The 23,582-nt window shown below is 38.5% G+C and overlaps 1 protein-coding gene across 41 annotated transcripts in view; it reads left to right on the top strand.

The window, feature by feature from the left end:
• The window catches only part of DYM (dymeclin), a 411,306-nt gene that overhangs the window by 17,202 nt on the left and 370,522 nt on the right, over positions 1-23,582 (top strand). For 31 of the 41 annotated variants that reach the window (XM_034943670.3, XM_055102685.2, XM_034943660.3 and 28 more), the window contains exon 2: positions 13,709-13,901. In XM_034943670.3, the coding sequence (XP_034799561.1) occupies positions 13,762-13,901 (140 nt within the window). In that variant the 5' untranslated portion in view covers positions 13,709-13,761. Of the gene's footprint in view, positions 1-9,804; positions 9,879-13,708; positions 13,902-23,582 lie in introns of all 41 variants that reach the window. The other 10 variants (XM_055102674.2, XM_055102670.2, XM_055102678.2 and 7 more) reach the window with 1 other exon arrangement.

Raw genomic sequence — 23,582 nt, 5'->3', positions numbered from 1 at the left:
GTGGTTGAGGGTCATTCTTTTCATTCAGAAAAATTTGTCTCAGCCTGGAGCTTGAAACATTTTAGTAAAACTCTGCCATTGTTAAGCCATTGTATTGTTTCGTGGCAGGACGTGTCAGGATATTTAGCTTCTATTTCTGACAAAAATGTCATGAGAACAAATGAAATTTACCTTTGACATTACGGTTCAATAACACATGATAGATTCAGATGTTTTCTGCAGAGTACCTGCTGATTGAGAATATGATTAATAGCCATAAGCTTTAAACACCTTACATTTCACAAGGCTTGTAAATTTTGTCCAGCTAAGCCTTTTTCTGCTTCATACATATTTTTACCACCATCAGTTGTTACACATCTTAGCAGATTCTACTTCAGATTGTGCTGAATTAGTATTTCCTTGATTTTTTGGAAAATATTCATAGCTATAATTGTTTCATACATACTGTACTTCGAGCCACTGTTTTCATGGAAAGAGTAGGATGTTAAAGATATTTATTTTCTCTGGACACAATTCTTTGGCTGCTGTAATCAAACACAATTTAATTAACTCACCATTGGTAAATACTTTCCTTGCTTGCTTAACAAATGAGCCATTTGGAAATTTACTTCGGTTGCAGCCCTATTTCCATTTTTAATTTTTGGCAAGACTTTCTGCTCTGAGGAGGTATATCTTGTTTTACATTTGCCCATTTTCCTGCTCATTGCTCTCATGAGTTGGGAGTGAATGCTGTGTGGCAGGGCATATCGGGATATTGTGATGAGTGCTTAGTCTAGTAATACTTCCTATATTGTATTTTGCTGGCACAGCTTCGTGATGCTTTTACATAATAAAGTACTTTGACATCTAACTAGATTTAAACAATCTACAGTCCACTGTGACTTACAAGTGTGACATCAGAGTACTTCTGTTTTTTTGACGTGATAGTCACTGGTAAAATAGTTATAGTATGGCAATACTCATGACACTTGAAATGCTGTTGAGTAAACCGTGTCATTGAGATTTGTGGTGCACTGAGAGTATAAACGGATGAGGGCACCAAATATGGTCTCTGTAGCAACTACCCAAGTCTGCTGTTGTATCAGGAAAACAGCTATAGACCATATGTAAACAAATGAGCATGGCTGTATTCTAATAAGACTTTATTGACACTGAAATTTTCTTTTCATATAATTTACACATGTCACAAAATATTCTTTTGATTTTTTTCAGCGATTTAAAAATGTAAAAATCAGGTTGGGCGCAGTGGCTTATGTCTATAATCCCAGCATTTTGGGAGGCTAATGTGGGCAGATCACCTGAGGTCAGGAGTTTGAGACCAGCCTGCCCAACATGGTGAAACCTGAAAATACAAAAATTAGCCAGGCATGGTGGTGCATGCCTGTAGTCCCAGCTACTAGGGAGGCTGAGATGAGAGGATCGCTTGAACCCGGGAGGCAAAGGTTGCAGTGAGCTGAGATTACTCCACTGCACTCCACCCTGGGTGACAGAGCAAGACCCTGTCTGAAAAAAAAAAAAAAAAAAAGTAAAAATCATTCTTCAGGCAGCACATAGGATTTAGCCCTTGGGCTGTAATTTGTCAATTTATGATTTAGGCAATGAGAAAAAAAGTACCACGCCATAGTTTGTGGTGAGTGTAAAATCAGTTAGTATGTGTGAAACAGTTAAGATGGTGACTGGGGACATAGTAGGTGCTAAATAAATGTTTGGTATTATTATTGTTACTGTTTTCATTATTATCTATCTAAAGATATTTTAGTTTTTAATTTTTTCTTAGAATCATCTGTTTTCTATGATTCCTTTCTTTAGTTTGTTTCAGTTTCTTTTTTTTATTTTTGAGACAGGATCTCCCTCTGTTGCCCAGGCTGGAGTGTGGTGGCACGATCACAGCTCACTGCAGCCTTGACCTCTCAGGCTCAGGCAATCCTCTCACCTCAGCCTCCCAAGTAGCAGGAACTATAGGCGTGCACTACCATGTCTGGCTAATTTGTTTATTTTTTTGTAGAGGCATTAAAAATGTCTCTGTGTTGCCCAAGTTGATCTCCAAGTCCTGGGCTCAAGTGATTCTCTTGCCTTGGCTTCCCAAAGCGCTGGGATTCTAGGAGTCAGTCACCATGCCCGGGCTGTTTTGGTTTCTATATTTCATGCTGGAGGCTTTACTCACAAGTATAATCATTTTTGACTGTCCATTCTTATTTAAAGTTGAGACTACCCAAAAACTGATTGGAAGCTCTTTGTGTAAGTAGATTTTGTTGAGTGGTGGGCATTGCTGTGAGGTGACGATCTATTTTTTAAATTGGCCTGGCAGTTCCTAAATTTCTATATCTTTTCCCTAGGTTCCTATTCAGTTTCTCTTGAGAGGAATCCTTCAGTCTCCTGCCTTGGAGGCAGGGAAACTCACTGTGGAGCTGTAGCAAGTTGACTTTATCTTCATTCTCTTGTTTTCTTCATTTTCCACCTTATTACCCTCCCCAACCTTGGCGTTGGTCTCTCTAGTCCTATTTCTCTGGGGAGCACGCATAATAGTCTCTTCCTGGGGAGAGAGACCCCCAGACTTTAGTCCTGCACCTTGCCCCGTCTTCCCCAATGCCCTGTCTCTCGCTCTTTAGCCTTCCCACGGCTCCATGGGGTGAATTGCCTTCCTTCTTGTTGGTGTCCCCCTTGGCAGGAACTCCTTTTGGGGCTTCCTCAGGTCGGCTGGTTCAGGTACACTCCTCTGTCACCTTCCCATCTTCCACACTTCCCTTGATCTGATCTTTGTGGGTTTATATCTTTCTTTCCATTGCTTTCGTTTCATTGGGTGGGGAATACCCAACTCTACTTAATATAGCACTTGGAACCTAGTTGCCTTTCAGAGAATGTTCTATTACTTGTGTACTCATGGCACCTGTGGCATTTACTCTGTCCTTTGGCTGGTAATTATTGCCCATTATTTCTCTGATCTCCTGTTTCAGCTTTCTCCTTAAAGTCTCTGAGGTACAAGTGGGGCATATATGTGTGTTTGTACACACAATCCATATATATAATATATATTATATATAATATATATTATATATAATATATATTACATATATTATTATATATAAATATATATAATATATATAATTATATATATTATATATAATTATATATATATTATATATTATATAATATATAATATATATATTATATAATATATATTATATTATATAATTATATATATTATATAATATATAATTATATAATATATTATATAATATAATATAATATATTATATATTATATAATATATAATATATTATATAATATATTATATAATATATTATATAATATATATTATATTATATTATATTCTATATATTATATATTATATAATAAATATATAATATATATTAATTATATAATATATTATATATATTATATAATATATAATTATATTATATATTATATATTATATATAATATATAATATAATTATATATTATATATTATATTAAATATATAATATATTTAATATAATATATAAATATCTAATATATAATATATAGTATATGAATATATACTATATATTATATATGAATATATAATATATATTATATATGAATATATAATATATTTATAAAATATATTATATAAATATATTATATATTTATATAAATACATTATATAAATATATTATATGTTTATATAATATATTTATATAAATATATTATATATTTATATAATATATTTATATAAATATATTATATATTTAATATATAGTCACTTTACTCCTAAATATATATTATATAGCATATATAATATGCTATATTATATATCATATACTATATTATATATCATATATAATAGTATATGTATATTTAGGAGGAAAGCGATTCTGGAATAGAGTGTAGAATTTGTGGATTATCAGCCTGAGAAGGGACAAAGGGCATTAGGGCATGATTTACACATTTTGAGGGTGTTAGAACAGAATTTGGTTATCATGGATTTTCAGATCCACTAATGTTTACTTTCCATTTAAGGCACATCAAATCAAGAGATAGTCAGTACACATAAAAGAGGAGATTGACTTTATGTATTTATCAAATATTTCACAAATATAAAATATTGAGCATATCATGTTTTATTTATTTATTTATTTATTTATTTATTTATTTATTTATTTATTTATTGGTGACAGAGTCTCCCTCTGTTGCCCAGGCTGAAGTACAGTGACATGATTGTATAATAGCTCACTGCAACTTCAAAATCCTGGATTTCAGGTGATCCTCCTGCCTCAGCCTTCTGAGTAGCTGGGACTACAGGCTTATTAGCTGTGTTGCCTGGCTAATTTGTAAATTTTTTGTAGAGACAAAGTTTTGCTTTGTTGTCAAGGCTGGTCTTGAACTCAGCTTCTGGAAATCCTTGTACCTTAGCCTCCCAAAGTGCTGGAATTACAGGCATGAGCCACAGTTCCTGGCCTGTTACCAAGTATTTTTTAATGTTTACTAGTTTGATGGGTAAAAATGATATATTATTGTTTTAATTAGCATATTGTACTCAGAATTTAGTCTGAAGATCTTTTCATATATTTATTAGCTGTGAGACCTTGGCTATTTCAGCAAGTATTTTTTGAGCAATTTCTCTTTAGCAGTATGCTGGAGTTTGATTAGGGATAAGGAAGAAGTGTAAGGCCTGATTCATGCCTCTCAGGAATAATCTACCTGGGGAGATATGTTATATGTACTACAGCAAAATAACATTTCAAGGCAGCTTTTACGTAATTGCAGCTTTAGGGGAGTAGTGGAGAGTTTTAAGGGGTAACAGGGAGGAATGATAGAATCAGTTTTGCACATGTTAAGATTGAATTCTTGACTACATTGCATTGAAGATAGGTCCTTTGAAAGGTTTACTACTAAAAGCATCAGCAATAGCCTACTTCTCATTTCTAGCATAGAGTTACATAAGGATCATTGTTACCAACAAACTTACTGATTATATTATATATATTACCCTTGAGTTAAAAAAAGTCTTAAATATCTTAGAGATATCAACAGAACTGGCTTCCTGGCCAGAGCTTGGGTCTAGAAGGAGAAATTGAAAGTAGTATCATGGAAGCCACTAGAAAAGCCAGGAGATGGGATCAGTTACTGACAGATTTAGAGAAAGAAGAGCTGGAAGCCAAGGGAGTCTAATGATGCCCAGTGAGGGCAAAGGCAGTAGGACTCTTTGGAGATTATCCAGTAGTGTTTTCTGCTTTACTCTAGTTTTCATTGATAAGGGTCTTGAGAGTTCCAAATAAATTGGGAGCCGGCGATTGTGTGTGTGTGTTTGGAATCCTTGGCAGGAATCATTGCAGAAGAGATGCCGTTGGGGCTCAGTTTTCTACTTTGCTTTTTGTGGGGGAGCAGGTGGATCTTTCTGGCAAGAGTGCCTCAGTGGCTACTGGTCTTACTATGTCTGAACTTATTCCTCCTGTATACTCCAGGTGCCCAGGGTGTTGCCTTCACTCTGTTCCTAGCAGGTAGCACCCTGTTGTTGCTTCCTGTGGGAGTGAGGGCTTAGGCAGGGGTGTCTGCTCAGGTGCACTAGCCAAGCTTCTGTTAGTTGCTTGTGGGCCTTTTTCTGGCCTTTCTGCTTTTGTGCCGGAGTTCCTGTTCACACTCTTTGGGATGGTGCCCTTGAAGGCCCTTGAGCCTGCTCTGGGATGCTATTTCCCTTTTTAGCCCATCTCCAGCTGTTTTCTACTTTATGGGGATTCTTCACAGCTTCTGGCCCCCTGCTATTTTTTTAGCATGGCTGTGTAATCACTGGCTATTTAAAAAAATATGATTTATATTATTTCTAGGGTTTGGTGAGAAAAAACGGGGAAGGAGGCACTGTACTCTTTACTCAATTGGCTGTCTCGATTTTTTTTGTTAACGTTCTGTTCAGTGTCTCTCCTGATATGCTTGTAGGCTTTATTCATACTGTTTTAGAAAGATTTCATAGTGTTCTTGGACTGAGCAGTTATTTTGATTTATTAATTTTATTTTTGATACAAAGTCTTGCTCTGTTGCACAGTGCAGTGGTGTAGACGTGGCTCACTGCAGCGTCGAACTCCTGGGCTCAAGCGATCCTTCTGAGTAGCTGGGACCACAGGCTTGTGCCACCACGCCCAGCTAGTTTTTAAATTTTTTGTATAGATGGGGTCTTGCCCAGGCTGGCCTCGTACTCCTGGGCTCAAGCAATCCTCCTGCTCTGTCTCCCAAAGTGCTGGGATTACAGGTGTACAGGTGTTTGATTTAAGACTTAATTTTGTGGTCTATCCTAGCCGCTTTGAAAATAAAGTTTATTTCCTATAAACCAATAGAAAACAGTCATAGGATATGAACAGGTAATGGTCTTATTCACGGCAAGAGAGATGCAAAATAAAATTGTATTGAAAAACTGCTTTTTAAAAAAAATCCAAGTTGGCAAGGGTCAGAAAGTTTGATTAAACAATGGTGGCTGTGGAGTAGAGAAATAGGCGTTGCTGGTGAGAATCCAAGTTGGTACAACCTCTGTAGAAGGCAGCCAGGCAGTATCTATCAAAATTACAGATGCATATACCCTTTGACCCAGCAATTCAATTTCTCTGGATTTATCATATCTGTCTACTCATACATGTGTGAAATATTTTATATGCTTATGTAAGTGATAGTATAAGATATAAGTAATGTATATATCTTATTGGAGAATGACATTTATTTTTTATTACTTGGAGAATGATTTGTAATAGCAAAAGATGTAGACTACCTAAAGTCCATCAATATGGTATTTGAGAAATTATAAAATGGAATGTTACACAATTGTAAAAAGGAATGAAGTGCTTCGTATATGGATATATAATGACTTCCTATATATTGATGAGTGGGAATAGCAGAGTAGAGAGGAATATGTCATATGCTATGGTTTGTTTAAAAAGAGGTTGAACATATGTTTGTATATACACAGAATGTCTGTGGAATGATGCCCAAGAAACTGTGAATGTTTTCTCTGAGTTGAGAAGGTGGTTAGAAGATGGGATGGGAAGGAGATTTTCACTGTCTATCCTTTGAAGCTTTTGTATTTTGTACCATGAATATTACTGATACAAAAAGAACATAAAATAAACAGAAACATCTGACAAATTTTGTTAGTAGACTCTTTGATAGTATTGTTTCTCATTGTTGCTTCACCTGGTGGGAGGAGGAGGTTGATTCCAAAATCAAATTTTGTTCTTTTGAAAATTCAGCATTCATGTACTTAAACTCCTAGAGTAAAATTGCTTGCTTTTAAGTTACCACACAAAAAAAGTAAGATACTGGTCTATTTAACTGAGAACAAATTGTTATGATTCTCATTTCTTTTGATCTGGTGTCATTTTTATCCTGTTAATTTTAATGAAGCACAGAGAAGGAAAATTGAGTACATGGTAGAGCCAGGAGGACCCATATTTAAATTGCTGTCAGCAAACCAACACTCTTGGAACTAACCCACTTTCATCCATACAGTTAGAGGTGCTTATTCAGTACACTAATATTAGACCTACAATCCTAACTGCTAATTAGCATGAGTCCCCTGATAAATAGCACACTGTAAACAAGTAGTCAAGGTCTTTTTTACTCGTTTGTTTAAACATATGGTTTATTGAGGCATATTCAGGGTCACAGGGATTATTGGACAAATAAAAATAATTTGAAAGCTTTGGCTAAAAAGGAACTAGCAATATCCTTAAGGAGGTGGTGGAAGACAAAATCTGTTGTATACTCCTCAGAGTTAATGAAATTAATGCAGAATCCCAGAGGACCCAAGAACATTACTTATTTTGCTTTTATTGAAAAAGTTCAATTTTGAATAAAATCTGAAAGAAATAATTTATTGGGTAGCTGGGAGAGGTGGCTCATACCTCTAATTCCAGTGCTTTGGGAAGCCTAGGCAAGAGGGTCTTTTGAGGCCAGGAGATTGAGATTAGCCTCAGCAACATAGCAAGACGCCCATCTCTACAAAAAATTTTAAAAAGTTAGCAGGGTGTGATGGCATGTATCTGTAATCCCACCTACTCAGAAGGCTAAGGCGGAAGGATTGCTTGAATTCAGGAGTTTGAAGCTACAGTGAATTATGTTCATGCCACTGCATTCTAGTGTGGGTGACAGAGTGAGACCCTATCTCTAAAATAAGTAAATAAATTTATTTTGGAAAACTAGTCTAAGTGAAAGAACATTCTATAATAGGACACCGAGTAACTAGAATATGAGATCCTAATATCTCATCATGTTTAATATGGACGACGAAGTAACAATATGTAAAAACAATCCTAGTGGTTGTGAAAGAAAGTACCTATTAGTCTGATTTGTTGGCACCTCTCTGGGACATGTAGATTCTTTTTTGTTTGTTTGTTTTTGTTTTTTTTGAGATGGAGTGTTGTTCTTGTTGCCCAGGCTGGAGTGCAATGGCACGATCTCGGTTCACTGCAACCTCCACCTCCAGGGTTCAAGCGATTTTCCTGCGTCAATCTCCTGAGTAGCTGGGATTACAGACGCCTGACACTTCACCTGGCTAATTTTTTGTATTTTTAGTAGAGATGGGGTTTCACTATGTTGGCCAGGCTGGTCTCTAACTCCTGACCTCAGGTGATCCACCCGCCTCAGCCTCCCAAAGTGGTGGGATTACAGGCATGAGCCGCTGTGCCCGGCCTTGTGGTTTTAATTGAGCATTTTATGAGATTAGATTTCTCTTTTCTTAGCATATCAATTATACTTTTTTTTTTTTTTACTGTTTTAGTGTTTACCCTAGAGTTTGTAATCTACATTTACAAGCAATCCAAGATTGCTTTTAAATAATACAATAACAACATCACCACTTCACAGATTGCGCAATACCTTATAATAACAAAGTATTCCTAATTCTTTCTGCCTGTCTGTTGCATTTTCAGTTCACATATACATTGCTGTCCTTCATTTCACTTCTTTTTTTTTTTTTTTTTGAGATGGAGTCATGCTCTGTTCCCCAGACTGAAGTGCAGTGGCATGATCTTGGCTCACTGAAACCTCCTCCTCCTGGGTTCAAGTGATTCTCGTGCCTTAGTCTCCCTAGAAGCTGGGATTATAGGCGCATACCACCATGCTGTGCTAATTTTTGTATTTTTAGTAGAGATGAGGTTTTACCACGTTGGCCAGACTGGTCTTGAACTCCTGACCTCAAGTGATCCGCCTGCCTTGGCTTCCTAAAGTGCTGGGATTATAGGCATGAGCTACCACACCTGGCCCAAAAGTTTTTAATTTGATGAAGCTCAGTTTATAAATTTTTTTCTTTTATGGGTTGTGCTTTTTTTGTTGTTGTTGTTGAAATCTCCATGCACCACCACACCTGGCTAATTAAAAAATTTTTTTTAGAGACAGGGTATTGCTATATTGCCCAGGCTGGTATCTAACCCCTGTCCTCAAGTGATCCTCCTGCCTCAGCCTCCCGAGTTGCTGTGATTACAGGCGTGATCCACTGTGCCTGGCCAGAAAATATTTTATTTTTAATCAAAGTAGTATATGGACGTGATTTTGAAAAGTCAACTAATATGACAAACTTAATATAAAAAACTGCTCTACCACCCTCCCCACTCCAGAGTCCTTTTCCACAGGGGTGGCCACTTTCTTTTTCTTTTTCTTTTTCTTTTTTTGAGATGGAGTTTAGCTCTTATTGCCCAGGCTGGAATGCAATGGTGCAGTCTTGGCTCACTGCAACCTCCGCCTCCCGGGTTCAAGTGATTCTCCTGTCTCAGCCTTCCAAGTAGCTGGGATTACAGGTACCTGCCACCATGCCCAGCTAATTTTTGTATTTTTTTTTTTTTTCAGATGGAGTCTTGCTCTGTTGCCCAGGCTGGAGTGTAGTGGCAAGATCTCAGCTCACTGCAACCTCCACCTCCCAGGTTCAAGTGATTCCCCTGCCTCAGTCTCCCTAGTAGCTGGGACTACAGGCGCGTGCCACCACACCTGGCTAATTTTTTTTTGTATTTTAGTAGAGACGGGGTTTCACCATGTTGGCCAGGATGGTCTCGATCTCCTGACCTCATGGTCTGCCCGTCTTGGCCTCCCAAAGTGTTGGGATTATAGGCGTGAGCCACCGCGCCCAGCCTAATTTTTGTATTTTTAATAGAGACAGGGTTTCATCATATTGGTCAGGCTGGTCTCAAACTCCTGTCCTCAGGTGACCCATCCGCCTTGGCCTCTCAGAGTGCTGGAATTGCAGGTGTGAGCGACCGCGCCTGGCCACCATTTAAAAATCTATAAGCTGTTGCTTTTTGCTATTTACCTCCTTATTTATTTAATTTGAGACAGAGTTTCACTCTGTCACCCAGGCTGGATTGCAGTGGCACAATCTCGGCTCACTGCAATCTCCGCTTCCCAGGTTCAGGTGATTCTCGTGCCTTAGCCTCCTGAGGAGCTGGGATTATGGGCATGCTCCAACATGCCCAGCTAATTTTTGTATTTTTAGTAGAGACGGGTTTTCACTATGTTGACCAGGTTAGTCTCGAACTTCTGGCCTTAAGTGATCCACCTGCCTCGGCCTCCCAAAATGTTGGGATAATACCACACCTGGCCCTACTTCCTTATTTATAACTAATAAATTTTTACTGTTTTTTGATTTACTAACTTTACATATTTTCTATTGAGCACTACCTATTATGGAAGATGAAGGTTTAGCACTCGTAGACCACCAGTCCTGCTGCTGCTTCTGGAATCTTCTCAGTAGAGTTAACTCACAATTTTTGGTTAAATATTTAGTATTTATATCATAGTGATTATATAAATGTTGATTACTGTTGAATTTAGTCGTATACTATGATTACATGACCTTTCTTGAATAACTTGTTTTTCCCAAAGTTTGTAGTCTATACGAAATTATTTACTTTATTCTCCATATAACTATTATTCATTGCTTCCAAATTCTCCTACAGTATTGTAACATTCCACAGAATAAGGTTAGATGCATCAAGTGAACCGTCAGTTCTATGCTTTCTTCTCCTGATTGATCCGGGAGCTGTTTTGACTCTTGTCCCAGCCTGCTGCATGGCTGTGATTCTCTATACCACTGCCCTGTGTTGGATCCCCTGTTTCTTGAATTTCTTCCTTTTTCTTGGCTTGTTCCCTCATGTGGAAGGAGTACATCTTGTAGCTTCCTTGTAGGTTCCTGGGAGGTCTTTTGAATCTTGGCAAATCAGAAAATGTTTTTATTCTACTTTCAAACTTAATTGGTAGCTTGAAAAGCTATAGATTTCTAGTTAAATTATTTCCTCTTGGCCAGGCTCAGTAGCTCATGCTTGTAATGTCAGCACTGTGGTTGAAGCCAAGGCAGAAAGAGTTCGAGACCAGCCTGGGCAACACAGTGAGACCCCATCTCTACCAAATAACAGAATATTAGCTGGGCTTTGGTGGCATGTACCTGTAGTTCCAGCTACTTAGGAGGCTGAGGCAATGAGGATCCCTTGAGCCCAGGAGTTTGAGGTTACAATGAGCTATAATCACGCCACTGTACTCCAGCATTGTACTCAGCAACAGAGTGAGGCCCTGTTTCTTAAAAAAAAAAAAAAAAAAAAAAAAAAAGTTTTAATGCTGCTACTAGCTATGAATAAATCCATAATATTTTTTGCCAGTTTTAAAATCTTATAAATGAAAGCATAGCATATCTATTAGGTAGCTTGCTTTTTTTTAAACATTTTATATTTTTGAGATGTATCCATTTAGCTCTGTTTCATTCATTTTCACTAGTGTATTATGTCCCCATATAATTTTGATAGCTTAAAATACTATTGTAAGTTAGGAATTTATATATTTCAGAGAATTTCTTTCTTTCTTTCTTTTTTTTTTTTTTTTTGAGACAGTCTTGCTCTTGTCGCCCAGGCTGGAGTGCAATGGTGTGATCTTGGCTCACTGCAACCTCCGCCTCCTGGATTCAAGTGATTCTACTGTCTCAGCCTCCCTAGTAGCTGGGATTACAGGCATGCACCACCATGCCAGACTAATTTTGTATTTTGAGTAGATCGCCTCAGGTGATCTGCCCGCCTTGGCCTCCCAAAGTGCTGGGATTACAGGCGTGAGCCACCGCGCCTGGCCTTCAGGATATTTCTTTTATAGCATTTTCTAATTGGGCTTAACAAGCCCTACTTTAAGAAATTAAACCTTATGATTAGCTGTCTTAATATAGAGGCTTAATTGAAGCTGAATTATGATTCAGTTGAAGTTGAATTGAGTTATTGGGGCCCCTGTCCCCTTGCAGGAAAGATGAAAGTAGTGGCTAGCCTCAGCTTCAGGGGCAGGCGATGAGGAGCCAGATCAGTATTTCTATCTCAGATTCAGAAGACCCAGCTGTCCATGTGCATCATCGGGGAAGCATCTTGCTCTCAGAATAAGCAGCTCAATCCAGCTCCCAAATTCTGACAGTGGCTTCAGTGCCTTTGTGGAATGAGAAGGGACATGAGGAAGAAAGTGAGTCACTAATACACATTCTCACCTGACCTGAGCCGCCTATGGTCCCTGAGCCCATGTAGTTTCCTTTCATTGTGATGGTAATTTTAAAATAGTATAATGTATTATTTATCTTATCACCATTTTAGTATTCAATGGGAGAACTTTTCTGAACAAATCAAGATAAAACATGATCTAAATCTATGTTAAGTGTGATTTAAGGGAGACAGTGATTCATATTTGTAACTAGTTTTCTTCCCTTAGTGACTGAGAACAACCAATACTGACTTTTGAAGAGCCTCGTGGATACTAATTATTTATTCACTCCCTTGTTCCTTCAACATACTGTTTAGGGAATTTTTTACATGCTAGTCTAGACAGTGGGCATAGACAGATGAATGAGATAATTCCTGTCGTAAAAATGTGCATGGTTTAGGGGAAGAGGCATATCAACTAAAACTACATATGTGCCCTACAGCAGAATGACAGAAACATTAAATGTGATTCCTTTGTAATTGGGATCTCTTTCACTTGAAGTTGGTAATTCAGGTTTGTCCCTATGACCCCCATAAGTAGAAGTAGCACATGGTAATTACTTGAGCTATGTTCCCTTCCTTGTACATTCAAGCCATCCAGATTTCTGTATTTCTTTGTCACCATTGTTTTGGTTGTAAAACAGCTTCATTTTCAGACTAATTATAAGTTACCATTATTATGATTTTGCTTTGAGACATTTTCTTGGGTAGAGCTATGCCCATCCTAAGATACATGGTACAAGTACAATATAGATTTGGATTTTTGTGTTTGTATTGGCTAAGACAGGTGTTAGCTCCATATTTCTTTTCTTTTTTTTTTTTTGAGATGGAGTCTTGCTCTGTCGCCAGGCTGGAGTGCAGTGGCGCGATCTTGGCCCACTGCAACTTCTGCCTCCTGGGTTCATGTGATTCTCTTGCCTCAGCCTCTTGAGTAGCTGGGACTACGGGTGCATGCCACCACGCCCAGCTAAGTTTTGTATTTTTAGTAGAGACGGGGTTTCACCGTGTTGGCCAGGATGGTCTCAATCTCTTGACCTCATGATCTGCCCGCCTCAGCCTCCCAAAGTGTTGGGATTACAGGCATGAGTCACCATGCCTGGCCTAGCCCCATATTTCTTGTAACTTTGTATCTGATGTCTAATATATTTATAAATACAGAAATGTGTGATTTTCTTTAGTAAGTTTATAGTTTTTTTATAGGTAGACAAAGCATGATGACTTTTGAACAAGTTTAAAGTTTTTATTTTTATTTTTTATAGGTTGTCTTTTGGAAATGCAGGTTTAAGGACAAATTATCTGCTTAAGCTAGAAGATGGGATCGAATAGCAGCAGAATCGGCGATCTTCCTAAAAATGAGTACTTGAAAAAGTTATCAGGCACGGAATCTATCTCTGAGAATGACCCGTTCTGGAATCAGCTTCTCTCATTTTCTTTCCCTGCACCAACTAGCAGGTAAGAGATTACCTGGAGATTGAAAATTTGAATAGAGGGCCATATCAACTTGTGTGGTATGCTGATTAAAAAAAAATTTAGAAATGTTCTGTCTATCTATCTAGTCTATCTGTCATAGATCAGTAGAAAATCCAAAAGATTTGAAAGTAGAAAATAAGCTTTTCTTTTTACCCAACTCAGTAGCCACCTCCCTTCTCTAGAGGTTATCACTGGTAGCAGTTTATTTTGAATTGTTCTAGAGATAATATAGGTTACTTAAGCATATATCCCATATAGTTTCACAAAATTGTTTAAATACAAATGGTAGCATACTACACATACTGTTCTGTCCCTTGCCTTTTTTTCCACAGTTAAGTAAAATATATCTTGTATATGTAGCACATTTGCAACTTCCTTATTCTTTTTAATGGCTGTGAAGTATCTGTAGAATATATTTAATTGGTTTTTCTGTTGATGAACATTTAGATTGTTTCCAGTCTTTGTTGTAACAGTTACTGCCGCATACATCATTTCTCATACACACAATATATCTTTAGTATAAATTCCTTGAAGTAGAATTGCTGGGTCAAAGTGTATGTGCATTTGCAATTTGGTAGCTATGCCAAATTGTGCACCATGGAAGTTGTAGCAATTTGCATACCTACCAGCAATGCATGAGAGGTGTGTTTCCCCATATCTTTGTCAGTTTGATGCATTTTAGACCTTTGACCTCTGCCAGTTTCAGAGGTGAAAAATAATATCTCATATTTAATTCTATTACAAAAACTGACAGACAATAATAATGAAGAATGAATAGAATATTGAATTCCCATACACTCAATAACTAGATTTAAAAATTTTTTATTTACTTTTTAAGAGCTTTATTATGATAGGCAGAATAGTAGCCCCCCAAAGATGTCCATGTCTGCAGAATCTGAATATGTTACATTACATGGCAAAGGGGAATTAAAGTAGCAAAAGGCATTAAGGTTACTAATCAGCTGACCTTAAAACACGGAGATTATCTTGGATTATCTGGGCAGGCCCAAAGTAATCACAAGGCTTCTTGAAAGTGGAAGAGGGAGGTAGAAGAGAAAGTCAGATGTGATGTGAGGAGGACTCAGCCTGCCCTTGCTGGCTTTGAAGATGGTAGGGAGGTCATGAGCAAGAAATATGAGCAGCTTCTAGAAGCTGGCAGCGGCAAGGATGCAGATTTCCCTCTAGAGCCTTTGGAAAGGGATGCAGCCTTATTGACATCCTGATCTTAGCTCATTGAGTGTCAGACTTCTGACCTATAGAACTGTAAGATAATAAATTTATGTTGTTCACACCACTAAATTTTGATAACTTTGTAGTAGCAATAGAAAAATAATACACTTTTTGAGATATGTTTCATATATCATGTAATTCACCCATTTAAAGTGTATTATTCAGTGTTTTTATTCACAGAATTGTGTAACAATCACCAATTTTAGAACATTATCATCCCAGAAAGGAACCATCCCATGCCCTATCCCATGCCCATTAGCAGACACTCCCCCAAACTCTAGATTGCACTAGCAACCACTTATTTATTTATTTATTTTTTTGAGAGGGAGTCTCAGTCTGCTAGAGTTCAGTGGCGCGATCTCTGCTCACTGCAAACTCTGCCTCCTGGATTCAAGCAATTCTTCGGCCTCAGCCTCCCGAGTAACTGGGCTTAACGGTTGCATGCCTTCATGCCTGGCTAATTTTTGTATTTTTTGTGGAGATGAGATGTCACCATGTTGGCCAGGCTGGTCTCGAACCCCTGACCTCAAGTGATTCACCTTCCTCAGCCTCCCAAAGTGCTGGGATTACAGGCGTGAGACACTGCGTCCAGCCACTAATTTAATAACTACTACTAACTTTGCCTCTTCTAGACGTTTCATGTAAATGAAATTGTAACAATAGGTGGTCTTTTGTGACTGGCTTCTTTCTTTTTTTTTTCTTCTACCTTTTTAGAGATGGGGTCTTGCTCTGTTACCCAGGCTGGTTTTGAACTCCTGGGCTCAAGCAATCCTCAGCACCCCAGAGTGCTGGGATTACAAGTGTGAGCCACTGCGCCCAGCCATGACTGGCTTCTTTCACTGAATGTAATATTCATACATGTTGTAGCATGCACCAGTACTTGCATTCCTTCTTTTCTTTTTTTTTTGAGACAAGGTCTCACTCTGTTGCCCAGGCTGGATTGCAGTGGCGTGATCGTAGCTCACTATAGCCTTGACCTCCTGGGCTCAAGTGATCCTTCCACTTCACCTTCCCGAGTAGCTGGGACCACAGGCATGCACCGCCATGCCTGGCTGCTTTTTAAAAAATCTTTTGTAGACATAAGGTCTTGCCATGTTGCCCAGGCTGGTCTTGAACGAACACCTGGCCTCAAGTGATCCTCCTGCCTCTGCCTCTGAAACTGTTGGGATTTATAAGCACGAGCCACTGGACCCAGCCTCCATTCCTTTTTATTGCTGAGTGATACTCCATTGTATGGATATACTGCATTTTGTTTGTTCATTCAGAAATTAATAGACATTTGGATATTGTTGAGTGATACTCCATTGTATGGATATAGTACATTTTGTTCATTCAGAAATTAATAGACACTGGGTTGTTTCTGTATTTTGTTCATTATTGTTTTTTAAGTATCTTAAAGTCTTTTTTTTTACATAACCATAATACCATTATCACACCTCACAAAATTAACAATAATTTCTGCTACCCAGTTCATATTTAAATTTTTCCATATTTAAATTTTAATTAAATTTAAATTAAAGTTGTTTTAATAGTTTATTACAATCAGGAGCCAAATAAGGTGCATACGTTGCACTTGATGGTTCTTGTCCTTAAATGTCTTCTAATGTAGAATATAGGTGTCCACTTCCCACCCTTGCCACTATTTTTTCCCTTCATGTCATTTTTAAAACAAATTGTGTCAGTTTTTCTGTAGAATGTTCCATCTTCTGTATTTATCTGATTGCTTCTCACACCTTGTAACTTGTTCTTTTATTCCATATATTTCCCGTAAATTGGAAATGAGGTTTAAAAGCTTGATAAAATTTAGGTTAATCATTTTTGGTAAGGTATTCCATATGTAGAAAAAGTATGTTTTATACCAGTTATCATGCTAAGATTGATCAGAGTTTTGAGTGTATTTTAGCATGTATTGATTTTTGCCTGAATCACCTGTTTTATAAGAGGTTACAAAATGGTAATATTTCTAATTTGGTCATTTCTACATTTAATAACTGGAGTTCTTCTGTAAAGAGGACTTTACGTCATCAATTAGGTTATGTAAAATATAGTTCTTACTATATTTATTACTAATTAAAGGTAAGCACTTCAGTTTTTTTCTTTACCAATTTTCAGGAAGGGGTTGGTGTAATCATGACAAAGAAGTCTATACTTCTCGTTTCCCTTTACCTCAGAGGTAGAGGGCCTATTTCTGTCTTTTGAGGGTAAATTCACACACACACACACACACACGTGTTTTCTAGTGTGACTAATAGCAGTCGTTTTTCTTTTTGATACCCAGTTCAGCAAGTTTTGGATGGTGGTCCTTATGGTTTTATTTGCCTTTCTTTAATAATTAAGGTTGTGTTTATTTTCATATGTTTAAGGGGTATTGGTATTTCCCTTTCCGTGAACTGTTTATATCTTTTGGCAATAAATTTTAATTTTTTTATTATTATTTTTTATTATACTTTAAGTTCTAGGGTACATGTGCACAACATGCAGGTTTGTTACATATGTATACATGTGCCATGTTGGTGTGCTGCACCCATTAACTCGTCATTTACATTAGGTATATCTCCTAATGCTATCCCTCCCCCGTCCCCTGACCCCACAACAGGCCCCAGTGTGTGATGTTCCCCACCCTGTGTCCAAGTGTTTTCATTGTTCAATTCCCACCTATGAGTGAGAGCATGTGGTGTTTGGTTTTCTGTCCTTGTGATGGTTTGCTCAGAATGTTGGTTTCCAGCTTCATCCATGTTCCTACAGAGGACATGAACTCATCCTCTTTTATGGCTACATAGTATTCCCTGCTGTATATGTGCCACATTTTCTTAATCCAGTCTATCATCGATGGACATTTAGGTTGGTTCCAAGTCTTTGCTATTGTGAATAGTGCCACAATAAACATACGTGTCCATGTGTCTTGATAGCAGCATGCTTTACAATCCTGTGGGTATATACCCAGTAATGGGATTTCTGGGTCAAATGGTATTTCTAGTTCTAGATCCCTGAGGAATTGCCATGCTGTCTTCCACAATGGTTGAACTAGTTTACAGTCCCACCAACAGTGTAAAAGTGTTCCTATCTCTCCAGGAATTTATCCATTTCTTCTAGATTTTCTAGTTTATTTGCATAGAGGTGTTTATAGTATTCTCTGATGGTAGTTTGTATTTCTGTGGGATCAGTAGTGATATCCCCTTTATCATTTTTTATTGCGTCTATTTGATTCTTCCCTCTTTTCTTCTTTATTAGTCTTGCTAGTGGTCTATCAATTTTGTTGATCTTTTCAAAAAAACCAGCTCCTGGATTCATTGATTTTTTTGAAGGGTTTTTTGCGTCTCTATCTCCTTCAGTTCTGCTCCGATTTTAGTTATTTCTTGCCTTCTGCCAGCTTTTGAATGTGTTTGCTCTTGCTTCTCTAGTTCTTTTAATTGTGACATTAGGTTGTCAATTTTAGATCTTTCCTGCTTTCTCTTATGGGCATTTAGTGCTATAAATTTCCCTCTACACACTGCTTTAAATGTGTCCCAGAGATTCTGGTATGTTATGTCTTTGTTCTTATTGGTTTCAAAGAACATCTTTATTTCTGCCTTCCTTTTGTTATGTACCCAGTAGTCGTTCAGGAGCAGGTTGTTCAGTTTCCATGTAGATGAGCGGTTTTGAGTGAGTTTCTTAATCCTGAGTTCTAGTTTGGTTGCACTGTGGTCTGAGAGACAGTTTGTTATAATTTCTGTTCTTTTACATTTGCTGAGGAGTGCTTTACTTCCAACTATGTGATCAATTTTGGAATAAGTGCTATGTGGTGCTGAAAAGAATGTATATTCTGTTGATTTGGGGTGGAGAGTTCTGTAGATGTCTATTAGGTCTGCTTGGTGCAGAGCTGAGTTCAATTCCTGGATATCCTTGTTAACTTTCTGTCTTGATCTGTCTAATGTTGACAGTGGGGTGTGAAAGTCTCCCATTATTATTGTGTGGGAGTCTAAGTCTCTTTGTAGGTCTGTAAGGACTTGCTTTATGAATCTGGGTGCTCCTGTATTGGGTGCATATATATTTAGGATAGTTAGCTTTTCTTGTTGAATTGATCCCTTTACCATTATGTAATGGCCTTCTTTGTCTCTTTTGCTCTTTGTTAGTTTAAAGTGTGTTTTATCAGAGACTAGGATTGCAACCCCTGCTTTTTTTTGTTTTCCGTTTGCTTGTTATATCTTCCTCCATCCCTTTATTTTGAGCCTATGTGTGTCTCTGCACATGAGATCGGTTTCCTGAATACAGCACACTGATGGGTCTTGACTGTTTATCCAATTTGCCAGTCTGTGTCTTTTAATTGGAGCATTTAGCCCATTTACATTTAAGGTTAATATTGTTATGTGTGAATTTGATCCTGTCATTATGATGTTAGCTGGTTATTTTGCCCTTTAGTTGATGCAGTTTCTTCCTAGCCTCGATGGTCTTTACAATTTGGCATGTTTTTGTATTTTATTTCTCCTTCACTTATGAAGCTTAGTTTGTCTGGATATGAAATTCTGGGTTGAAAATTATTTTCTTTAAGAATGTTGACTATTGTCCCCCACTCTCTTCTGGCTTGTAGAGTTTCTGCCGAGAGATCCGCTGTTAGTCTGATGGGCTTCCCTTTGTGGGTAACCCAACCTTTCTCTCTGGTGCCCTTAACATTTTTTCCTTCATTTCAACTTTGTTGAATCTGACAATTACGTGTCTTGGAGTTGCTTTTCTTGAGGAGTATCTTTGTGGTGTTCTCTGTATTTCCTGAATTTGAATGTTGGCCTGCCTTACTAGGTTGGGGAAGTTCTGCTGGATAATATCCTGCAGAGTGTTTTCCAACTTGGTTCCATTCTTCTCGTCACTTTCAGGTACACCAATCAGACATAGATTTGGTCTTTTCACATAGTCCCATATTTCTTGGAGGCTTTGTTCATTTCTTTTTATTCTTTCTTCTCTAAACTTCTCTTCTTGCTTCATTTCATTCATTTGATCTTCAATCACTGATACCCTTTCTTTCAGTTGATTGAATCGGCTACTGAAGCTTGTGCATGTGTCCCGTAGTTCTTGTGCCATGGTTTTCAGCTCCATAAGGTCATTTAAGGGCTTCTCTATGCGGTTTATTCTAGTTAGCCATTCATCTAATCTTTCTTCAAGGTTTTTAGCTTCTTCGCGATGGGTTCGAACATCCTCCTTTAGCTCGGAGAAGTTTGTTATTACCGATCTTCTGAAGCCTTCTTCTCTCCACTCGTCAAAGTCATTCTCTGTCCAGCTTTGTTCTGTTGCTGGCGAGGAGCTGCGTTCCTTTGGAGGAGAAGAGGCACTCTGATTTTTAGAATTTTCAGCTTTTCTGCTCTGGTTTCTTCCCATCTTTGTGGTTTTATCTATCTTTGGTCTTTGATGATAGTGACGTACAGATGGGGTTTGGTGTGGATGTCCTTTCTATTTGTTAGTTTTCCTTCTAACAGTCAGGACCCTCAGCTGCAGGTCTGTTGGAGTTTGCTGGAGGTCCACTCCAGACCCTGTTTGCCTGGGTATCACCAGTGGAGGCTGCAGAACAGTAAATATTGCAGAACAGCAAATGTTGCTGCCTGATTGTTCCTCTGGAAGCTTCGTCTCAGAGGGGCACCTGGCTGTATGAGGTGTCAGTCGGCCCCTACTGGGAGGTGCCTCCCAGTTAGGCTACTCAGGTGTCAGGGACCCACTTGAGGAGGCAGTCTGTCCATTCTCAGATCTCAAACTCCGTGCTGGGAGAACCACTACTCTCTTCAAAGCTGTCAGACATGGACATTTAAGTCTGCAGAAGTTTCTGCTGCCTTTTGTTCAGCTGTGCCCTGCCCGCATTGGTGGAGTCTACAGAGGCAGGCAGTTCTCCTTGAGCTGTGGTTTGGGCTTCCCGGCTGCTTTGTTTAGGTACTCAAGCCTCAGCAATGGCAGGTGCCCCTCCCCCAGCCTCGCTGCCACCTTGTAGTTTGATCTCAGACTGCTGTGCTAGCAGTGAGCAAGGCTCCGTGGGTGTGGGACCCTCCGAACCATGCGTGGGACCCTCCGAACCATGCGTGGGATATAATCTCCTGGTGTGCCGTTTGCTAAGATTGTTGGAAAAGGGCAGTATTAGGGTGGGAGTGACCTGATTTTCCAGGTGCTGTCTGTCACGGCTTCCCTTGGCTAGGAAAGGGAATTCCTTGCACTTCCCTGGTGAGGTGATGCCTTGCCCTGCTTCGGTTCACGGTCCACGGGCTGCACCCACTGTCCTGCACCCACTGTCTGACAAGCCCCAGTGAGATGAACCAGGTACCTCAGTTGGAAATGCAGAAATCACCCGTCTTCTGTGTTGCTCACGCTGGGAGCTGTAGACTGGAGTTGTTTCTATTCAGCCATCTTGGAACCTCCCCCCAAATTTTAATTTTTGACTTTATTGTATACAATTGGATTGGGCCTTAGAAGTTTACCTTAGTTTAAGCCAGGGGTGGTGGCTCTTGCCTGTAATCCAAACACTTTGGGAGACCGAGGCAGGTGGATCACCTGAATTCAGCAGTTCAAGACCAGCCTGGTCAACCTGGTGAAACCCTATCTCTACTAAAAATACAAAAAATTAGCCAGGCGTGGTGGCGGGCGCCTGTAATCCCAGCTACTTGGGAGGCTGAAGCAGGAGAATCGCTTGAACCTGGGCGGCAGAGCTTGTGGGGAGCTGAGATCGCGCCATTGCACTCCAGCCTGGGCGACAAGAGCAAGACTCCATCTCAAAAAAAAAACAAAAAACAAAAAAATGAATTTTAACTTAGTTTATAATTAATCTGATGGCTTGGATTAGATGTATTTTATATTGAAGTGGTTACTTATTCTTGCTTCTGAGATCCTTGGAAAATTAAAGGTGGCTGTGGATTGGTGGGAAAGGTCATACTGGGGATGAGCTATAGCATCAACAAATTTTGAAATCATTTCCTTAATCCTTGCAGAATTATCACTGAGTACTGCTGCTCATGTGATAGTGATACGACTTAGAGGAAAAGAGGGCGAAATGGAGAGCATGATTTATTGTCCAAAATAATTTTTCTTTTCACTTATGTAAATTCTAATGTAATTTATAAAGCTATTCCAAATTATAGTATATGGTTTTTACATTGAAATATACTAAAGTAGACTTAACTAAATAGAGATATGTACCATGTTTAAGGAATAAGGAGACTATTGTAAAAATGTCACTTCTTTTCAAATTGACCTATATATTGAAGACAATTTGAATTAAAATTCTGAAAGCCTTGTTTTGGAAGATTGGGGGATCTTGATAAGTTTATTCTGAAATGTGTATGAAAAAGTATAATGAACAAGAATAACTAAAATACTTAAGAATAAGAATAAATGTATGTGTATGTACTTGATTTATGTGGAGCTGGCATTTCAGTGGGGAAAAAGATGAACTTCTCAAAAAATAGTGATGGGAATAATTTGTTAGCCATTTTTGTCGACCTGTGCCAGTGCCTCACAGTTTAAGTTATTATGGCTTTATAGTTTGTTTTGTTAATTATTATTTTTACTCAAATTTTATTTTATTTTATTTTTTTAATTTTTGAGACAGAGTCTCACTCTGTCGCCCAGGCTGGAGTGCAGTGGTGCAATCTCAGCTCACTGCGGCCTCCGCCTCCCAGGTTCAAGCAATTCCCTGCCTCAGGCTTCTGAGTAGCTGGGATTACAGGTGCCTGCCATCACGCCTGGCTAATTTTTGTAGTTTTAGTAGAGGTGGAGTTTCATCATCTTGGCCAGGCTGGTCTTGAACTCCTGACCTCCTGATCCACCTGCCTTGACCTCCCAAAGTGCTGGTATTACAGGCGTGAGCCACTGCGCCTGGCCACCATTCTCTTTTCTTAAATCACCCAGGTGATTTAAGAGAAACGTATAAAGGGATCTTAGAAAGTGAAAAAACTGTAAAGTAAATAAACTGCATTGTAAATCTGTGAGAGTATATTTATAAAGGTTTCTTCCCACCCCCACCGCCACAAGTGAGTTTACATGATAGAGGTTTCATTTGTGGTGTTGCATATACTTTTGGTCTGTCACTTTCTCTTTGGCACTGCCCTGCTCCTCACTGATGGTATTTGATGTTTGACCTTGGGACTGAGTAGGCTTTGAGGTAGCAGGTGCCCCCTTGTTGACAGAGTCAGGGGCCAAAATTACCTAGTTCATGAATTATTCAGGGCTAAGATGAATCTCAGTAGAGGAGACTCTGAATCTAGATAATTCTGAGATTGTTCACTCTTGGAATTCATTAGATACATATGTGCCGTCTTCAAGTAAAGTCCATTTTTGTAGCCAAAAATCGATGTTTGCTGCAATTTTTAGAAATACTAATAAGGCCTTTAGGACGAATCTAATCCTTCCTTACTATTAACTGTTTTTAGCATCAGAGTAATCAGATTTTGTAAGAGTTTCCAGGTGTGGTTCTAAAATCTTACTTAA

This window comes from Pan paniscus, chromosome 17, assembly GCF_029289425.2.
Source record: "Pan paniscus chromosome 17, NHGRI_mPanPan1-v2.0_pri, whole genome shotgun sequence".
Lineage (NCBI taxonomy): Eukaryota > Metazoa > Chordata > Mammalia > Primates > Hominidae > Pan > Pan paniscus.
This window is presented reverse-complemented; position numbering and strand designations above follow the sequence as displayed.